The 19276-nt window shown below is 44.3% G+C and overlaps 2 protein-coding genes and 1 non-coding gene across 5 annotated transcripts; all 3 read right to left on the bottom strand.

Moving 5' to 3' along the window:
- On the bottom strand, positions 1-73 carry TRNAE-CUC. The gene has a single exon. It is a non-coding gene; the product is annotated as a tRNA-Glu (tRNA).
- Positions 74-346: 273 nt separating this feature from the next.
- On the bottom strand, positions 347-4442 carry LOC101781101 (probable glycosyltransferase At3g07620). Of its 3 annotated transcripts, none has more exons than XM_014805169.2 (7): positions 4002-4442; positions 3512-3634; positions 3235-3270; positions 3068-3157; positions 2842-2975; positions 1684-2032; positions 347-1494 (listed from the first exon to the last, which is right to left on the bottom strand). In XM_014805169.2, the coding sequence occupies exons 1-7, from the start codon at positions 4281-4283 to the stop codon at positions 814-816; spliced, it is 1695 nt and encodes a 564-aa protein (XP_014660655.1). In that variant the 5' UTR covers positions 4284-4442; the 3' UTR covers positions 347-813. The 3 variants fall into 3 exon arrangements, with proteins under 3 accessions (XP_014660655.1, XP_022682093.1, XP_022682094.1); XM_022826358.1 differs by having other exon boundaries at positions 2842-2972; positions 4002-4441; XM_022826359.1 differs by lacking the exon at positions 3068-3157 and having other exon boundaries at positions 2842-2972.
- A 1311-nt stretch (positions 4443-5753) lies between these two features.
- Positions 5754-7601, bottom strand: LOC101752882 (RNA exonuclease 4). The gene is made up of 2 exons (XM_004971536.2): positions 7493-7601; positions 5754-7277 (listed from the first exon to the last, which is right to left on the bottom strand). The coding sequence occupies exons 1-2, from the start codon at positions 7516-7518 to the stop codon at positions 6275-6277; spliced, it is 1029 nt and encodes a 342-aa protein (XP_004971593.1). The 5' UTR covers positions 7519-7601; the 3' UTR covers positions 5754-6274.
- Between the last annotated feature and the right edge of the window lie 11675 nt (positions 7602-19276).

Below are 19276 nucleotides of genomic sequence, written 5' to 3'. Positions count from 1 at the left end.
TTCCGTTGCCGGGACTCGAACCCGGGTCTCTCGGGTGAGAGCCGAGTATCCTAACCAGCTAGACTACAACGGATTGCTGGTCTAGTGGCGAGATTCAACTCTTTCAAGGTTAACAAGTATATGTCTACAAAGCAGGAACATTGAATCGCATTGGATTTCTTCCTTGTTGCAGAAGTTTCAACCGATACTAAGCGAACAATTTATGTATCAAACATATTTTCACTGATAATTCCAGTGTACCAAAGATATCTTCAGAGTTCAGAGTGGAATTGGCATGAACCTGTAAGCCGAACGGTCAGAGATCACGTATTCACGTGGGACGAAAACGAAAAAAAGACAAGTTTCCTCACAAAAAGGTGAGACCGGGTATAAGTTGTGACACATCTACATCCTCACAAAAGTAAACTTGCCTTCTTTGTGTTTTCCGCCAGTTACAATGTTTCCAGATCTCAGCATCCTATCCCGTCCCAGTAAGCCGAGTAAAAAAGATGAACTGATTTTACTACATTTCAGAAAAGGAACGTCTTCACATGTTTACCAATAGGACACCGATCTTCGTCTTCACATGTTTACCAATAAGACACCGATCTTCGCTTCAGCTTCCTCAGCACTTGCATCAAACTGTCCATCAGGGAAATTACCAGTAGTGCAAGACTTACAAATCTAAGCCACCCCTATATGCCACTGTCTATTATCCACAGATCATGTCAGGTTCTCTTGTCAGATTGCTATCTCCATTCAGCGCCTTCAGCAAAATGGGTCAGCCGAGAGCCAACAACCATCACATGAAATTCAGGAATGTGGAGGACAGTGCTACTCTATTCGCATCTGATTCACCCTGCTAAACCAAACTGAATGTAGTATCATGTGGAAAATGTCATACTTGACGGGATTTGGATGCCATAGAAAATGCTTCTGCACCCTTTTCACATTTGATTGCAGGGTGATGTATCGACTCTCTGGTATGCCCAGCAGGATATCCTTCAGCTTCGGTACATCTCTCTCTGCTACCACCACAGAGAACGAACTCCAGTTGAGTGCATCATCGAATGGAAGCACAAAGTTGTCAGCAATTATTACTGGAACACACTCATAGTATATTGCCTCAACTATCCTTGGGCTATTCACCTCGTATCCCATGGGACAGATACAATACTTGCTCGACTTCATATGCTGAACATAATTCCTCCTCCTAGTGATTCGGTGTGGCAGCTTACTATATATTCTCATATCTGGATCCTTGTCACCCCAATACTTGAGAAGTACAGGTCGAACTCGACCGTGCATCTGCCCTGCAAAGAAGGCAAGGATAGTTCTCTGTGCAACTGGTCTCCCCCCAATATCTCTTAGAGGTCTTCTTGGTGCTCTAAGAAATGTTTCTGGAAGCGAAACGTCTTTCCCACGGACAAAAACTCCTTCAGACAGATCTGCATTGCAGAGAGCTTTAATAGTATTCTTCCGCAATTCATCGTGCAATTTGGTTGTGTAAGGCCCCTGCAAGAAAAGACAATGTCAAGAACATAAATTAATTTCAAATTCAATGCAAATATCTGATTTATTAAATAGTTAACCAAACATTTTCTGAAAAAAAGCTGATCAAATAAGAGTAAAAAATGCATAAATACAGGTCCATATTTTACATGGTCATTCAAGGAAGAAAAAAATGCAGTGGAGAAAACATACCCAGTCATGGCAGGCAACAAAGAAATGATCAGCTCCTTTTGTCCTATTCCAATATGGGTACTTGGCAGAGATCATATCAATGTAATTTTTGACAAAGATAGACAATGGCTCAATAGTATTTGAGCCAGGCACATAAAGATTATGCTCCAGTTGACGAGAACTATATGGGAGATAGAATAAATGGGCTCTATTTGGATCTCTCACAACAAAATTCTGGTTTGTCTCCATCAATTTCATAAACCATCCCTCAGATGCATAGATGCCTTTCAACTCTGGGGAATGGAAAATGGGTTTTGCTCCATCATGATATATGAAAACCTTAAGAAGTTTCTCCATCAGTTCATAACTCCTAGAAGCATGAGTTGAACACATGTAATAAGTCAACTACTGAAATGAAACAGCCGATGTACAGTACAGCCCAACATACAAAAAGTAGTGTAGTTGAATGGAAAATGGGTTTTGCTCCATCATGATATATGAAAACCTTAAGAAGTTTCTCCATCAGTTCATAACTCCTAGAAGCATGAGTTGAACACATGTAATAAGTCAACTACTGAAATGAAACAGCCGATGTACAGTACAGCCCAACATACAAAAAGTAGTGTGATACTCCCTACGTCCCAAAAAGAATGACATCCTGGGTTTTTTTCAGACAGGTTAGGGGTGAATGGAAAAGACGTGTGTCCCTAATTAATAGGTGTGGGGATAACTAAATGGAATCCCAGAAAATGTATTTGGTGTGAATCCCAGAAATGCAATCTTTTTGGGACTTTAAATGCCAGGATGTCATTCTTTTTTGGACGAAGGGAGTAAGCTAGAAACACAACGCGTCACATTAGGAACTTAAATTATCATTGCAGCTTCCTTTATTTGGTATTTCAGGTCACATGCTACAGAACACCCAATGCAGAATTGTACTTCGCAAAAGGCAGGCAATAAACAAAGTATCCCAATAAGATACACAGATGTAGGTCAATAAAATAGAACAGCTCCACTAAGGGATCATAGTGTCCAGCAAATTACAAATAGTTATCTTTATGAACAGAAGGACAAATAAGAATGTTGTTTACTACACAACTGGGCCTTCAATCCTTGTTTAGGAATTATGAAATATACCAATTGCAAGTCAGACAATATGCAGCCAAACAAATGCCTTACCTTTTAAACACAGACACATTCCGGAACAGGGGTGCATATAGATCAGGGTCATCTGATGTCAATGGTGCGTTAATGATCTCTTTCTTCACATATACAAGCTCGTCGTCAGCTGCTGTTGACCAAAGTGGTGCCTGCTAAATTGACAAGACAAGAAAAGTATTCTTACAATTTTGACTCCTAATATTAAAAAATTTAAACTATATCCAAAAGGAGGCAAAGCATCAACCTCTGGCCTTAGAGGCAGAACAGGTTTCCTATCCATGTCATGCTCTCCATTGACATCAGAGCTCATTGTAGGCACACCACTAGAAACGGGCTTCACAAGTAAGGAGGTTAAGAAAAATAAAACATTTAGTTGCTAAAGAAAAACTCCATCCATGATTAGATATGTACCTCTTGGAGAAGAGCTGAATCTTTTGGTGGGTTTCCCTGAAGTATCAGTAACCTTTTATTAGAAGAAGTTAGATAAAACGCAATTTTATTTAAAAAACAGTTTTCACATGGTTCTTATTTGCATGATTTTGAAATATAACACAGCATGCAACAGTTAAATGCACTTGTACGCCCCCATGGAATCATTTTAAAAGGGAACCTATGCATAACTAGAGCATACCACGACATGCAATTCCATTCCTAGAAGATATGTCAAATTTTGCAGTGATCCATATACCTTTATCTCAGGACGTTCGCGCTCCTCCATTGAACCATCATCAAAATTCTCTGCAGGCGACGACGAAGGGACCAAGAACATAGAAGTTGCTGGTATTGGGTCAATCCTGCCTGACAAATTAGTCTGAAAACACACGGTTGGTTTTATGCAATCAGATTCAACGGTATCCCATTGACCTTATTTATATGCACGCTGAAAATAAAAGATGATTTATAAATTGTTACTATATCAGGATTTGTTTGAATTCCCAAAAGTTCTCTTAAAATTTGCCACGATTATAACAGGGTTTTACACCTAATGTACTCAGGAATTTAAAATCTGCCACCAATTAGTTGTTGATTTGCAATTGAAATTCAGACGCAGGTTCGCCAAATTTCTCCAAGTAGACAAAATTTCGAATTAAGCCACGGTAAAGTGTAAACAGGCACCATCTAGCCATTAAATGGTTGCCATTTTTCTTTCCAACCTCACAATGGAACCCAGCACCTACCTCGCCGAGGGAAGGAAGCGGCGCTTCGGCGGGTGAAGGCGAGGAGGCGGCGGGGCCCGCGAAGCTTCCCGCCACGGCCGCGGCCACCACCGTCTCCTCGCGGGCCCCGCCGGGGAGGGGGCGCATGAGGTAGGCGCGCCACCGGCTGGGATCCTCCGCGGCCGAGGATGCAGCAAGGAAGAGCGCGAGGGCCGCGACAGCGGCGCAGGCCGCCACCACGCGGGGCCGGGACAGGAACTTGCGCGCCGTAGACGCATGCTGCGGGGTGGCGTGGTGCGGCATTGCGGGGGATGCAGCCGCAGGAGGAGTGGTAGGGATGGCGGCGCTGGCCGCTGCGACTGGAGGACAGTGTGGGCTGCGGAGTAGAGGGACGGCGACGTCGGCGAGGGGTTTCGGTGCCGTTTGCCGTTGCGTGTCTCGGGGTCGGGGTCGGGCCGTCGGGGAGACAGCGGCGGTGGGTGAGAATTGACGGTGTTGCCCTCGGTACCACATGGTCAGTTTCCTTTCCGGCCAAGATTTTCCAGCTAACAAATCTTTTCCTGCCCTAGGAAATGCTAGCAGATCATTTTCTGCGCTTGTAAGATGCGTACCCCCTCCGTTCAAAATACACGTCAAACATTTTTTTACTTCGACTATCAATATAAAAGGTTATATAGATTGGAGAACTAAAGTGCTTTGAAAACATTTAATTGCATTTCTTTGAAATGTCATGTTTGTATAGAAAAAATTGGCCAAAGCTTCACATTTTCGATTATGTCAATGTAATAGACATCATTGTATTTCGAACGGGAAAGAGCACTCCATCTGTCCCAAAAACAAGTCATATGTGATTTAAAATTTGTAACAAATAAGTTATTATACTCAATTTAGCATGCGAGCATACGACAATCACGTCAATATGCCTAATAAGACAATCGAGATCATTTTAATACCTTCTACCTTTCTACTTGTACTCTGAAGTGAGACTTTAGCAAACCATTTATCGTTTCCATCCACTTTGCAAAAATGCCAAGTGAGGCTCCTCTACCAATCCCTTGCTATGAGAATCAATTTGTCATCATGCAAGAATTGCTGTAGCACGAACCAAAATTTCCTTTAGCAAAACAAAATCAATGCTCATGTATGCTTGTGTGCACATATCTCAGATTATCAGCACAGACGTACAGCTTCTGTCGATAGGCATGTTATCTATCATTGAAAAAATACATATAACAAAAGTATAAATATATGTTCTAAATCGGAGACTCAAATTCGGGTAGTCAAGTTCCACCACTAGAAGCCTAATCAGCAAAAGCTAAACTTAAGTTCAATATATATGCTTAGTGATATGGTTTCTGCTGCCGCTGCTGCTAGCAAAAGTTTGGTCTTGCCTAAGACAGTAGTAGCCATATGAAAAGAGCTCCATATCTTTTTTCTACTGATAATATGAGAGAAGTAGTAGCAGATGCTAAACTTTAGCCATGTCACATCGAATGTTCGGATGCGAATTAGAAGGATTAAACATGAGCTAATTATAAAACTAATTGCAGAACCCCTAGGCTAATTCGCGAGACAAATCTATTAAGGCTAATTAATCCATCATTAGCAAATGGTTACTGTAGCACCACATTGTCAAATCATGGACTAATTAGGCTTAATAGATTCGTCTCGCGAATTAGACTCCATCTGTACAATTAGTTTTGTAATTAGCCTATGTTTAATACTTCTAATTAGTATCCAAACATCCGATGTGATAGGTGCTAAACTTTAGCACGTGGGAGCCAAACAGGCTCTGATATGAGAATTTTCCATACTGATTTTGTCCGAGACAGTAGTGACAGTCGTACTGATGACACTCTTGGCTAGATGAAGAATGCATCACAGATCATACTACTCGACCATACGCACGCTTATATAGGAATGGATCCAAATCCAGTCCCTCACCCGCTCGATCCATCTCCCTGATCATACGAATCGGATGGGGGACACATTTTTTTTAATAGCTACGTCTTCCTCCATTCCAAATTATACGTCATTTTGATTTTTTGAGATTCATAGATTTTATTACGTATCTAGACATCTACTGTATCTAGGTGTTATGCACCTATAAAAAACCAAAACGATCTACAATTTGGGATGGAGTAAGTAGTATACTGGATAGAATAATATTTTGAGCCGGAAGCTGACGCATGGCTGATCGGTGCAGATCGAATCATATCCACGTCATCGTAATGGGACGTGATGACGATGACGCGCTCGATCGATCTGGCACCGCCGGAGTTAGCCATGGCTGGCTAGTCATCGAGGCACCAGCAGCGGTAGTCCGGCGTGGAGAGCCGGAGCAGTTCCTCGGGCGTCATGCGCTCCAGCTCCCGCTGCCTCCACGCCGGGAACGCCTGGTCCGCGCTGGCCGCCGGCTCGTCGGCGTCGCCGCCACGCCTGGTGTGGCCCTGCTCCTTCATCCTGCGGTAGAGGCGCATGGCGGCGACGCAGTCCTCGTAGGGGTGCTGGTGCCCCGTCTGGATCTCGTACCCGAGGTAGGTGCGCGTGAGGAACCTGAGCGAGTTGCTGAGCTTGCTCGTCTTCATCAGCGGCGGGTACGCGGCCGTGTCGCGCTTGAGGTAGGCCGGGTAGTCCATCCCCAGCGCGTCGAGGTCGTGGTCCAGGCCATGGCCCACCAGCAGCCTGGCCCGGCCCCGGCTGGTGCGCACCTTCCACGGCTGCTCGCCGGCGAGCAGCAGGTCCTGCACCCGCCGCTGCGCGGCCTTCACCGTCACGGCGCCGCCGCCGTCGCGGAGGTTCTCCGGCCGGATCCCCGTCGTCTCGTACCGGTAGTGCGTCACCGGGATGAGCGGCTTCACGAAGGCCTCGTACACGATGTTCTCCTGCTCGTCGACGACGCACACCCGCGCCACCACGTCCAGGGAGCCGTCGCTGCCGGCACCGACCATCTTGCAGCCCAGCGCCAGCGCCCGCCCACTTCCTCCTCCCTGGGGCGGCGCCGCCGCCTGCGGCGTCCTGGGGGTGCGCGCGAGCGTGCAGGAGGCGCGGTGGTGGGGCGTGACGCGGAGGCAGATGGCGCAGCCGCGCGCGGCGAAGGCGTCGGCGCAGGCGGTGGCCTTGGGCAGCGTGGAGCCGCCGACGCCGAGGTGATCGCGGAGCGCCTCGAAGGAGCGGCAGTGCTTGCCGCAGAGGCCGCAGCGGGGCTCGTGCGCCGAGTGCCGCGCCGCCCGCATGTGCTCCACCAGGTGCTCCATCTTGTTGAACTGCCGGAAGCACGCCGCGCACCTGTGACGCCTGCCATAACGCAATCACATTTTTCAAGGGTTGGTTAGAATAAGATATTATACTACAAATTAAAGCATGTTTAAGCTGTCTAATTGTGCCATCAAAAGCATGCATGCAAGTGTTATGTCCCCTTGGGCCTTGCCTTCGTCTAAAGAGACTGAAGTGATGCTGAAGTGCTGAACCCTTCAGCGAGGTCTGAAGAGAGTAGAGAAGTTGCAACTCACCCATGAGCATCAGAGGAGCTATCCATCGTCAGTCAGTTCAGTCAGTTCGTCACTAGCACAGCTCACTGAACCTGTCGATTGGTGTCGGTCGAGCTGTCGCGGCGAAGGCTGCGCACGGGTGCCTGGCTATTTATACGTGCGCGGCAGCAGCCGGATGGGATCAGATTCTCTGTCGTCCTCTCGCCAGTGTGTTGTCATTGTGATCCACGCATCCGCCGATGTCCCTTCGCCGCCTGCGACAACCGCTCGCTCGCTCTGCTGAATAATCTTTCTGCAGTGTTTGTGGCATGCAGACATTGTTCTAGGATTGCCACTCTGCTGCCAACAACTGTACATCACACTTTTTTTTACTTTCCATGAGATGTAGGAGAATTAGTGCCGGCATTATCGAGAAAGAATCTTATTACTACTTGATCACTGCAGTTCTTTGTTGTGTCCCAAGTCCCATGAATGAAAGAACTTCAGTGTTCTGCAAAAAAATGGTACGAAATCTCTCTGAAAATTCAGTGCATGGTAGGTTGCAAAAAGGTAAATTCCGTTTCTCTGCAGGATTTCGTTCATGGAAGTAGGTTAACTCATCTGCAAAGTACAGTGCAGGACACTAAGCTTGAGTACTTTGTGTCTCTTAACTGAACTGTCGTGAAGAAAGCTCGAACAGCATTGTGTCAATCATCAGACATCGCCACCGTTCTTTTATCCTTTACCTACTTTATGCAAAGCTCGCTTGATGCTCAGCTACTTGCAAAGATGATTGATGCTGTCGCTTCTTGTCCATATGAGTTCATAGTTACAGTACATATTGAATCTCGCAATGCTTAGCTCATCCATCCGTCCTATCCTTGTTTGTTGATTTAAGTCCCCAATTTGTCTGAACACCGCTGTCAGCACAACTCCGGTTACTTGCAATTCTCATCACACCTTTTCTGTTCCAATCTTAAACTGCAGGCTGCAGAACAAAAACATGAACAGGCACAGCTCTAGCTCATCTAGCACAGGTTCGTCAGACTGCAAGCTGCCAAATTTAGAACACAGGAGCCGGATTGTCCGGCAGATGCATGCAAGGCAACACAGCCGAGGCTGGGAATGCAGGGAGCACGGACAGATCAGTCGGTCTGCCAAGAAAAGGAAAGAGAGATTCCCCGGTCAAAAGAAAGGTTTGGAAAAAGCAGGAAACAGGGACGGATCGATCAGCAGATTCGGGATATTCAGATGCGATTCCGATCGGGGAAATCTTTTCCTTTTGGCCCGAAAGAAAAGAACGGACAATGGCGCAGGATCTTTTTGGCGCTGAGGATAGGGGATATGCCGTGAACATACCGCTGCCCTCGGCCGGCTTTCTGACGGATCGAATGAATCCGGATGGGAACACGGCATACATCTTGGTATCTTGCTGCGTGTGGAGCGGGTGAGCGGCCGCGTGCGTGCTGATCGCCAAGGGGGGACGGGGAATGCGAGCGCCGATGCTCTCGTCTCGCCCCCGCTTTGCCGCTTTGCTCGATCGTGCCGTGACGCTGTGCGGGGAATAGATTCAGAAAGCAGGTGATCTGATCGCAACATGACGCCCTTACATATTATTCCATGTCGATGGAAGCCGTAGCCTTTGGCATGACATGTCGCGCAGCTGATGCAGCACGTCAGGCAAGAGATCGATCTCCGGGTGGTGGCAGGTGCGCGGCATCTAGATCGTTCAAAGCATGAGTAGTACATCCTCTGTTCCAAATTGCAAGTCGTTTTATATTTTCTAGATGCATCTACGTATGATGGATGTCTATACAGTGGCGGAGCTAGGAATTTTAAAGAGCACAATACATCCAGCTAATAATGACAAGCAATGCACATGAATATATTATATAACATACATATAATATTAGAAAATCATGTTAAATTCAAATTAAGATATTAAAATGATTTTCCAGTACACAATTTCAAGACTTAGATAATGAAACACAAAAGATAAACCTAAATGCTATTCGGTAACTACGGCGGCACATGAGCAGGGTTACGAGGCAGCCGCATCTTACGACTCTTTAAGTTTTGAAACCGTCGAAGAATAGTAGCTTCATCAAGTGAATTCAATAGTTCTCGCTCAATATAGCACACCATCAAGTTGTTGAACCAATCATCAACAATCTTATTGCGGGATTTAGACTTGATAGTCTTCATAGCTGAGAAAACCCTTTCAACAGTTGCTGTTGACATCGGCACCAACAATACCAATTCAATGAGCTTGTAGACCAATGGAAAAAGCAAATGTTTTTCAGTTTCAACCATTTTCTAGGACAAACTTGCAATATCTTTGCAATTAGCAAAGGCAGCATGCCTCCTTACATGAAGAATATAGGTCTCCAATTGTCCCCTTATGACTCCACGATCATGATTTGAGAAATTATCATCATAAATTTCAACAAGCCGAGCAAGCTTGTTGACATCAAAACTAGAGAAAGAGTTCTTTGGATCAAGACAAGAAAAGCACATCAATAGCTTTGTCGTCACTTCACTAAACCGATGATTCATCTCAGCACATATTTTATCAAGAACAACATAGAAAATCCCAACACGATAATGATGAAGATTAGTAATGGTAAATCCATCACGCCTTGAACGACCCCTCACTGGTATTTCCTCAGCCATATTTGGAATAGGAATACCATTCACATCACAAAATTATCTTGCCTCATCAAATAAGTTATCCCAGCCACTTTCTCTCATAGTGTTAAATTGAGCTTTTACATCATGGATAAGATATATAGTGCAATCAAGATTAACAGCAAAAGGAACACTAATATTGTGAGAAAAGCAATATAGTAAGAAAGGAACAGCTGAATAAGAACTAACCTCAAGAGCATTAACAATATTGAGACCTTTTGTTTGTAAGGCGTGTGAGAGCTCATTTGTGATGCCAAGCAACTTTAAAATAAGCACCATAATAAAAACAAATTCAAAACATTTCATTTTTTTTTATCAAACCAGCTGCTTGATTTGGCACTCGTGCATCTTCATTAACTATTTGAAGGACCTTTATCACTGAGTCCCACATTTGGGACAAGCGAACCAAAGTAACATGATGTGAACCCCATCTAGTATCCCGAGGCCTAGCAAGGACAGTTTCTTGATTCAAGCCTCTTCCGGTAGGTACCTCGTCAGTTTCAATAGACCGCAGAGTATTTTGACGCTGGTTTTCAATTAGTTTGTCCCTTCTCTTGCAAGATGTACTTGTTGTGGTCACAATCAAAGATATATACTCAAAGAAATCATTGACAGAAGAGCAACAATTCGCAATAGAAACAACAACCAACTGTAATTGATGGGCAAAACAGTGAACATAGAATGCATATGGGTTTTCATCTAGAATCTTTTTTTTGCAGCCCATTAAATTCACCTCTCATATTCGGAGCCCCATCATATCCTTACCCTCGTATCCAAGAAACTGATAATTTGTGCCTATCAAGGACTGCAAGCAATGCTTCCTTTAATGCATCAGTTGTAGTCTCTTTGACATGTACAAGAGCAAGAAATCTTTCAACAACATTCCTTTTATAATTCACATACCTGCAACAGTGCAACAATTAAACAAAATACTAATAAAACTGAATATTGTACAGATTACACAACTATAATAGAACCGACATAATATACTAGTTGCTAACCTTAAACTAACAACTATTTGCTCTTTTACTGATATATCACGTGATTCATCAATGAGAACAGAGAATGGCCTATTACCAATCTCTTCCATAATTGCTTCAGTTATTTCTTCTGCACAATACCATGCAAGATCCTTTTGGATATCATGGGAAGTCATCTTAGAATTTAAGCCACCTCGATTATAGGCATTCCTGACTTCTTCATTATTGTCTTTTAGAAAATCTATCAACTCTAGAAGATTGTCTTGTTCAAAGAGGAAGAAGATTCATCATGCCCGCAAAAAGCTAGGCCTTGCTTTAAGAGATATCTTGAACATCGTAAAGTAGAAGTTAAACGAGTTTGGTATAATTCTTCCGATTGTTTACTAGCTCTGTTTAATACTCTCTGCACACTCTGTCTTTGATTTTTAAAGTCATCATATTTCTGAACACACTTGTTGTGAGCACTACCTACACCACCAACATGTTTAGGTAATACTTTGTATGCATGTTTCCAATCTCTCCAACCAATTTTGTTAAATACATCATAACTAAAATGATGTGCCCTCCCTGGATGCTTGAAAAGGAAGAAATAAAAGTAATAACCAGCATCTTTGGATTAACTATATTCTAACCAATTATATTTTTTTATACCAACCCATAGAAAAACCCCTTGAGCCTGGATCTTTCAATATATTTGTTGGTTGTGATGGACCTTTCAATATGTATGCTCTTCTAACTTGGTCTTGAATTTCAGAGGCATACTCATATATTTATTTTCTAAGAGCGGGACCACGTACAATTTCATTAGAATTAAACTTACCGGTGAAATTGTCCATGTTTGGTTCTGGTTCCAGATGACCTGGAGCTTCACGTGGCTCTTCTATGTTTGGATTTCTTTTAGGTTCATTACTTCCACCACCACCAGCATCAGCATGAGGAGAGGTCCTTCAATCAACAAAAAATGCCTCTTCCCTAAATAAAAAAATGTAACCTGTACATATTAAATAATTGAAATTAACCTATGCATATTAAATAACTGAAATTATTCAAATTAATTACCTTTGCCTCGCCGGACTTCGGCCACCGCCAGCCGCAGTTCCTCTCTCTCACTAGACACAGTGTTGTAGTAGCTCGGGAAGGTCAAATTGATTGGAGATTGGAAAAGAGATAGGACAAAGAGATAACGAAGAAGGGTTGGAGCAGACCTAGGAACCGATTGGGGTTGAGGTCGGCGTGCAGAGCATCGCTTCGGCCTCCCCGCCCTGGAGTAATGGCGTCTTCTCGGTCTCCCATCCTCCGTGCCGCAAGTCCGCAACCCTCGAGCGCTTTCGCTCCGTGACGCCTGGGAGCCGGGAGCGGAAGCGGCACCCCTCAGCGCTGGCCTTTTGCTCTATACTTGGCCTTTGGGCCTAAAGCGCAAGTAGCTAGGGAGCCCGAGCAACGGCCCAGGGTGGCCGGGCCTCGGCTCCACCACTGTGTCTATACGAATTTAGTAAAGTTAAAATGATCTACAGTTTGAAAATGAAGGGAGTAGTTGATCGCTTATTGTCCCTCTTGCATGCCCTTCTGTGCAAGCGCTTGGCATGAGTCTTAGCCTCCGCGTAGTTGGTGTCAACAGGAATGTGTGGTAGCGCTACAGTGCGCCACGTTCCTCGTCCTAGGAACGCAGGAACAATCCGGCCTTTGTCAAAACCTTTATGAGGTATCGTACGTGTTTACCAGAATACCAGTGCATGTTCTTGGATTCCATCGACCTGAGAACTCGGTGATACTGATCGTGATCAAAACCGGAATTTGGTTTTGTATATGTTCCAAGGTTTAGCACTAGCACACGTTGAATGTGTGGGATCTGTTGCTGTATTCTCATCAGGCGTGTTTCTTTCTTGCTACTATGTGTTTGTTTGTTTCTCACCTTTTCTTTTTCTTTATTTTTCTGAAAGTCATTTTCTTGGGAGGATCACCTATTATAGCCTAGGAGAAAGGATGTAGAGACGGGCTAGTTTAGGAATTTTCTGGAGAGAATGAATGGGCTGGAGGCCCGATGAAGCCCATTTTCATTGGGCTACTCTGGGAGGCCAGCAAAAGGAAGAAGAAAAGGGAGCCCAAAGCAAATGGAGTCCTCTAGAAGAACAAAAGCAAAAACAAGTCCACACGATGCACTGATTACTGCTCCCTTAAGCTAAGCTAAGCTAAGCTTCCGTGACCCTCCACGTCAGCTCGCCATCAAGCCTCCTCCTCTTCCGTTTTGCCACTTGGTGGCGTGTCCTAATCGCAGGGCAGAAGCACAGACTGAAACTGACCAAGCAAGTGGTGGTGTTGTTCTACGAGGGAAGTCTCAACTGCTGCTCGTCCTGCCCCTAGTATGATTAAGGCAATTAACCCATCACAACTCACAAGATATCATATGGTACCGGAAGATTAGATTAGATTAGATTGTAGTAAAGGTGCGCATCCGACACGCCACAAGGGGTGCATCTCTCCGTGTCTCCCCTGCCTGCATGCGCCGGGCCACCACCTGAATCTGAATGAATTGGCCATCGTCATATCATCAGATACATATATGCATATATCCAGATCGGCCAACCTAGCGCCGTACTGTAGCCCACCGCCCACAGCCACACACATGAATGGGAATCGTTGACATCTTTGAACGAAATGAGTCTGTTGGAGTTGCCTCAAGTGCAGTAATCTGAGGGCTGAGGCGGCATCAACGTTTAGTTGTTCATGTCATAGTAATTGAGCCGCGAAACCAATTGTTGCCAAGTTCCGATTTTTATTTATCCAGTCTAAATTTCTTCTTTTTAATATAATCGGCAGCTCTCCTGCCGGCACTAGTAGAGAACTCACCTTCCATACGCCCTCTTTTATCCCGGTTTAAAGTTGGCCTGGGGCAAAAGGTACTTTAGTCCCAGGTCAAATATCAATCGGGACTGAAGACTCCCCTTTAATCCCGGGTCAAAAATCAGCCACCCGTGGGGGACCCTTTAGTCCTGGGTGAAAAAATCAGCTACCCATGAGGACCTTTGGTGGTAAGACCAACCAGGACTAAAGGTCACCATTTTACTCCCGATTGGTGTTACCACCTGGGACTAAAGCTCACGACACCAACTGGGAAATGGGGTCTTTTATCCCGGTTGGAAACACCAACCGGGATAAAAGGGTCCCCACGGGTGGCTAAAAAAGAATTAAAGGCCTGGGATCCTTTTTATCCCGATTTGTAATACCAATCGGGATAAAAGGGGATTTTTAATCCCAGTTGGTGTTTCAAATCGGGATAAAAGAGTCCTCCACGGGTGGCTAAAAAAGAACTAAATCTCTCGAAACTTTTTAGCTCGGTATCTTTTATCCCGGTTGGTATTACAAATCGAGATAAAGGGTCCCAAGATTTAGTACAAAAGGATTGCATCCCCTCTATAGTTAGATGTGGTGTGTAGGTGAGATGGTAAGGAAGCGACGCGCGAGGCTTGAGGTTGTGGGTTTTTGAATCCCACGGACCACGCATGCACATATTTCGCGTGACTTATAGCTTGCGACGTGCGCGTGTGGGCGGCCTGCCTCCTCCTGTTGGTATTACTAACCGGGATAAAAGGGGCCTTGTCCTGACTAAAGGAAGTCTTTTATCCGCACCCCTTTTATCTCGATTGAGTTATCCCGGATTGATTTTTGGGAGATTTTCACCCTACCGACCAAAACTAATACCGAGTTTTCTACCTGCGCAGGTTCGTTTTCAAAAAAATTATTGCCAAGTTCACATGTGCTCCGGCAGAACCAAATGGCGGTTCGTGGTGGAGTGGCAGCAAGTTATCCTTCCTGCAGCTCTCGGCTCGGAACAGCGGCAAATTAAACCATCATGGATCATCATCATCATCACGGCCTAATTAAGTACGGCACACCTAGCTACTGTAGTAATCAAACATCAAAAGATCACAAATATCTCGTTTAAACAAAACAACCGACTAGGTAGCAGCTTTGGGGGTTTCTAGAAGAGAACAACTCCATCGGCGGTGTGCTGCTAGCTAGCTACTAGGCCAGTGTGGCGCGTGAGCTAGCAAAGCCCGTTTGTTCAGTCCGTGAGCGGTGGAGCGTCTGTCTCTACGCCATGGACCAAGGATTACATTCATCTCCTCGGCAACGGCCATTCAAAGTGCCGCCGGTCTTCTCGTGACCGCGAAGCTGCTGCTAGCTGCCATCATCATAGCATCACGGTCATGGATCCCAATCCCGGCCGGCAGGCACCGTCAGCTAGCAACAACAGCTACTACTCCAGCCAGCTAGTAGCATCACACGAGTCGCTTTGGCGATGATGAGAAAAGATCAGACCCCCGGGTGCGGTGCCTTGCACTTTGCTCTCCCACCTTTTCCCCTGCGCGTGTCCGATCCGAAAGTGATGTCCGTGCGACGACCACGACCCGCCGCCCCGGCGCTCATCATCGTTTGGTCTTTCTCGAAAGGAACAAAGCGCGGGCACGATCGATCCATCGATCTGACATGTCTCTCGCTCGCTTTCCACGTGGCTGTACACTATACGTGGATCGGCCAATCGCGGTGTCACGTTCGTGGTACTTCAGTAGTTAACAGTTGACACAACCTAGGGTTAGGAAGCCGACGAGAGTACCATAGGGATGGAGACTGTTTTTTCTTGCATTGTAACAATTGCTATCCTAGTACTATATATTATGAAAAATCAGCATAGTTTTGGTTGGAGAGAGAGAGCATATTTCAAATGTTAATAACACCCCTAATGCTAACATTCTTCTTACCTCTTCACATGTTGGCTGCAACTATTTTGATTTTTTGTAGGAAATCCATTTTAAAACTTCAACATAATGTTTTAGAAGTTCCAGGTATTAGAATAGTTTATTTTGTTTTAGACGTGCTAAACCTCACTTAAAAAATAAATTATTTTATTTTAAAATTTCTAAAAATATTTTTAAAAGTTCTGAATTTTCCAAAAAAATGTGTTTAAAATGTAAAGATATTCTACCCAAAAAAATTCCCTTGCAACTCAATGAAGTTGTACATTATCATTTTATCGAACTAGGTTCTTTGTTATGGTATTTCCAACTTTGGTTCTTTTGCAATAGTTTTATCAATTTAGTTCTTTACAAAAGCTACCTCCTCCGTTACAAATTGTAAGTCGTTTTGACTTTTCTAGGTTCATAGATATTATTATGCAACTAGATATATGTGTGTTGACACCGAATGTAGGAAATATGCTCTGAAAGGAAGGAATCGGCCGATGATGCAAAAGTTCCAACAGTTTGGCATCCAAGGGAAGCTCACGTATGGGAGGTTGCTTTATAGAATAAAATATTCTGGAGATAAAGTTGGTTAGGGATAAGATTGATTAGAGATAGAGTTGGTTTAGTTAGAGATAGAATTTTGATTAGAAAAGATTGTGCACGTAACTTGCCTTGTACGTGGTTAGATGCCAATTATGTAACGTCAAAGGCCATCCGCCCTATAAATATAAAGGGTCCCAGTCATTGTAATTATCATCACACGATCAATATACAACACATTTATCTTTTATTTACCTTTTCGGCTTCACGCCATTGCATTAGGAGTAGGAGTAATGTAGCTTCTCGACGAGTTCCTTCTAGCAAGCTGGGCTGCATCGACCTCGATCTTCGGCGAGCTGCAAGTTCCGTCACCAGGTGTTCTAGGCTTTAACCACCGGGCGCATCGCTGTGGTTTCGTCTAGTTTCATCTACCAGTTATCGAGTATCTTGGATCTTTGACTTACGGCGCATCGCTTCTATCTCGATCTACGGTATTCGCCAGTTATCCCGCCTTGATTAAGCTTGCATCGGCTGATATTTATCTGTTCTTTCATCTTGCCGTTCAGTTTGCTTTAATTAGCTTTAGATCGGTTCATCATAGATGATAGATCATTTAATAGCCTGTTGCGCCTTAATCTTGGCCATCCTTCGGAGTGTTGTTGGGAGCAAGTTCCGTTGTGATTGGATTCATCGGCTAGCAGGGTTCAGATTAACATCCTGCTAAATATTTCTAGACTGCAACTACCGGGCGCATCGCTGTGGTTTCACCTAGAAATATTGGTGGTGACGTTAGTTTAGATCTCATCGGCTTGTGGCTCTAGTTATGGTGGAGCAACAACTCAACAGCATCCTATTTTCTATCGGCCGCCTGGCCGATGGTTATCGCAAAATATAGTTTTGGTGTCAACAACGTGCATAATAATATCTATAATCTAAAAAGCTAAAATGACCTACAATTTGTAACGGAGGGAGTACACATTAACCCGTATGTTTATCTTTACAAGGTAACGAAGAAACCACCCTCCTCTCCGTCCTCTGGTGGCATATAATAAGGAAATATCATCTGCTGCTTTGCAGCAAAACTATGTCATGTCACCGTGCGCACACTTGAACTTAACGTGGTTTTTCTTCGCCACACTTCATTATTTGTAGATATATATTAATTCCATTATAGTGTATAGAGACTTTAACTTGCATTGGTCCCCACTCCCCACGACAGCTAGTCGTATGTATTTGTTATCATTAGGCTGACATGTACTACTTATGTTTTTTATTCTTCTTCAGAAGAAAAGGTAATCCGGTTTACGCGCAAATCATCCCTTTTCAAATATTCTTAATCCGGATATTGTTTTATATTAGGGAAAAGGGGCTGCATGACACATCCTGCATGTGATTGGTTGGAAGTTTGAAGAAAGGGGCACATGATGGGTGGGGATGTTGTGCATCGAGGGATGGGATAACGACATTCGTCCCTAAGAACTAGACAAAAAGAAATATTCCAGCGCGATATACATTGGCACTATATGGATTGATTGATTGAAGAGAGAATGAAATTGAAGAGAGAATGCGAGGGGATTAGCTTCCTTTTCATGAAATAACGCAATCAAAATTATATTTTTCTTCATAAAAAGGTGAAGCCAAAGTTTATTAGCTAAGCAATAATATTACAAGGGCTGCATTTAATTTTTTTTCCTTGTACTCATATACATGTACGCCCACTCACTCCTATACATGCACATACGCTTGTGCGTACATCCTATCTTCATAAATACACTCCTATACATGCACACGCTTGTGCGTACATCCTATCTTCATAAATACCTCTGAGACTAGGTTAACATTTTTAATAAGATTGACGAAGCACGCTATGCTGCTGAGAATATCAGCTACCACTAATTTGCTGTAAATATGAGAACTCATACTGAGTTGGAGACTCAAACGAGGATGAATAGATTCCACCACAACTAACCAAGGTTTTCTTTTAAACCCAATAACATACAAAGTTGATTAGCTACAATAGCAGGATCGTAGTCGAAGTACACTTAAACCAAATTACACCACACAAAGGCCTTAAAACAACGGTTAAACATTCTAACGGTGACGATCTATGAGGTTAGTCTCAGTGGGGTTTCATCAGAAGTTTCATAACCATTAAATAGCATGCCACGTCAGCAAAATTGCTGACGTGGCAAGATCATTACGAGGAGAGAGGAGATAAAATTTCATTATATGCGAGAGAAGTTTCATCACCATAAAACCCAGCAGTCACAGTTACCAAGTTCTCAACCTTGGTAACTACGCTATAAAACTGTGCATTGATACTAATCTAAATATAGCATTCAATTCAAAAGATGTACAAGAAATAAAGAAAACGAGGATGCAGGAACGCATTACCGAAAGTGGGCACGATTAATGATGGACCTGGTCAGAGACCCGACGACATATATAGCGTACGCCGAGTTCCGTTCCATCCGTATACTACGGAATTACGGACGGGGTGGTCCTGCTCCTCCTGCTCCTGCACGCCCCCGTCCCGACAAGACAAAAACAAAGCGCAGGACCAGCACCCCCCCCTCCCTCTCGCTCTCCATCACCATGTGCCGGCCAGGCCTCCCTCGTGTACGCACGTACGCCTCGGCCGCCTGCCTCCTGCGCGCTATCATTGATCCATTTGAGTCATTATCATATTGCCCCTACCGTTATTACGCGCCAACGTACAGTAATCGGTGGGCCCCTGGCAGCTGATCATCTTGTTAGTATAGTACCGTACGTAATATGATATCAGGACGAAGATGGTGATGAATGATGATATTCCTCCATGGAGCATCATGTCGCCCCCACACGCCTGGATGCATGCAGGGCACATGCTCTCGGGT

Source organism: Setaria italica, chromosome V (genome assembly GCF_000263155.2).
Source record: "Setaria italica strain Yugu1 chromosome V, Setaria_italica_v2.0, whole genome shotgun sequence".
NCBI classification, from domain to species: domain Eukaryota; kingdom Viridiplantae; phylum Streptophyta; class Magnoliopsida; order Poales; family Poaceae; genus Setaria; species Setaria italica.
Note: the sequence above shows the minus strand (reverse complement) of the source record. Positions and strands in the feature narration are given on the sequence as shown.

What these genes read in the sequence shown, in the direction of transcription:
- LOC101781101 (XM_014805169.2), bottom strand. Translation starts at nt 4,283, where the DNA reads ATGCCGCACCACGCCACCCCGCAGCATGCGTCTACGGCGCGCAAGTTC. An exon ending in TTCTGCCTCTAAGGCCAGAG is followed by an intron (nt 2,976 to 3,067) that starts GTTGATGCTTTG and finishes TTGTCAATTTAG; the next exon opens with CAGGCACCACTTTGGTCAAC. An exon ending in AATGTGTCTGTGTTTAAAAG is followed by an intron (nt 2,033 to 2,841) that starts GTAAGGCATTTG and finishes TCATGCTTCTAG; the next exon opens with GAGTTATGAACTGATGGAGA.
- LOC101752882 (XM_004971536.2), bottom strand. Translation starts at nt 7,518, where the DNA reads ATGGATAGCTCCTCTGATGCTCATGG. An exon ending in AGCTCCTCTGATGCTCATGG is followed by an intron (nt 7,278 to 7,492) that starts GTGAGTTGCAAC and finishes GCGTTATGGCAG; the next exon opens with GCGTCACAGGTGCGCGGCGT.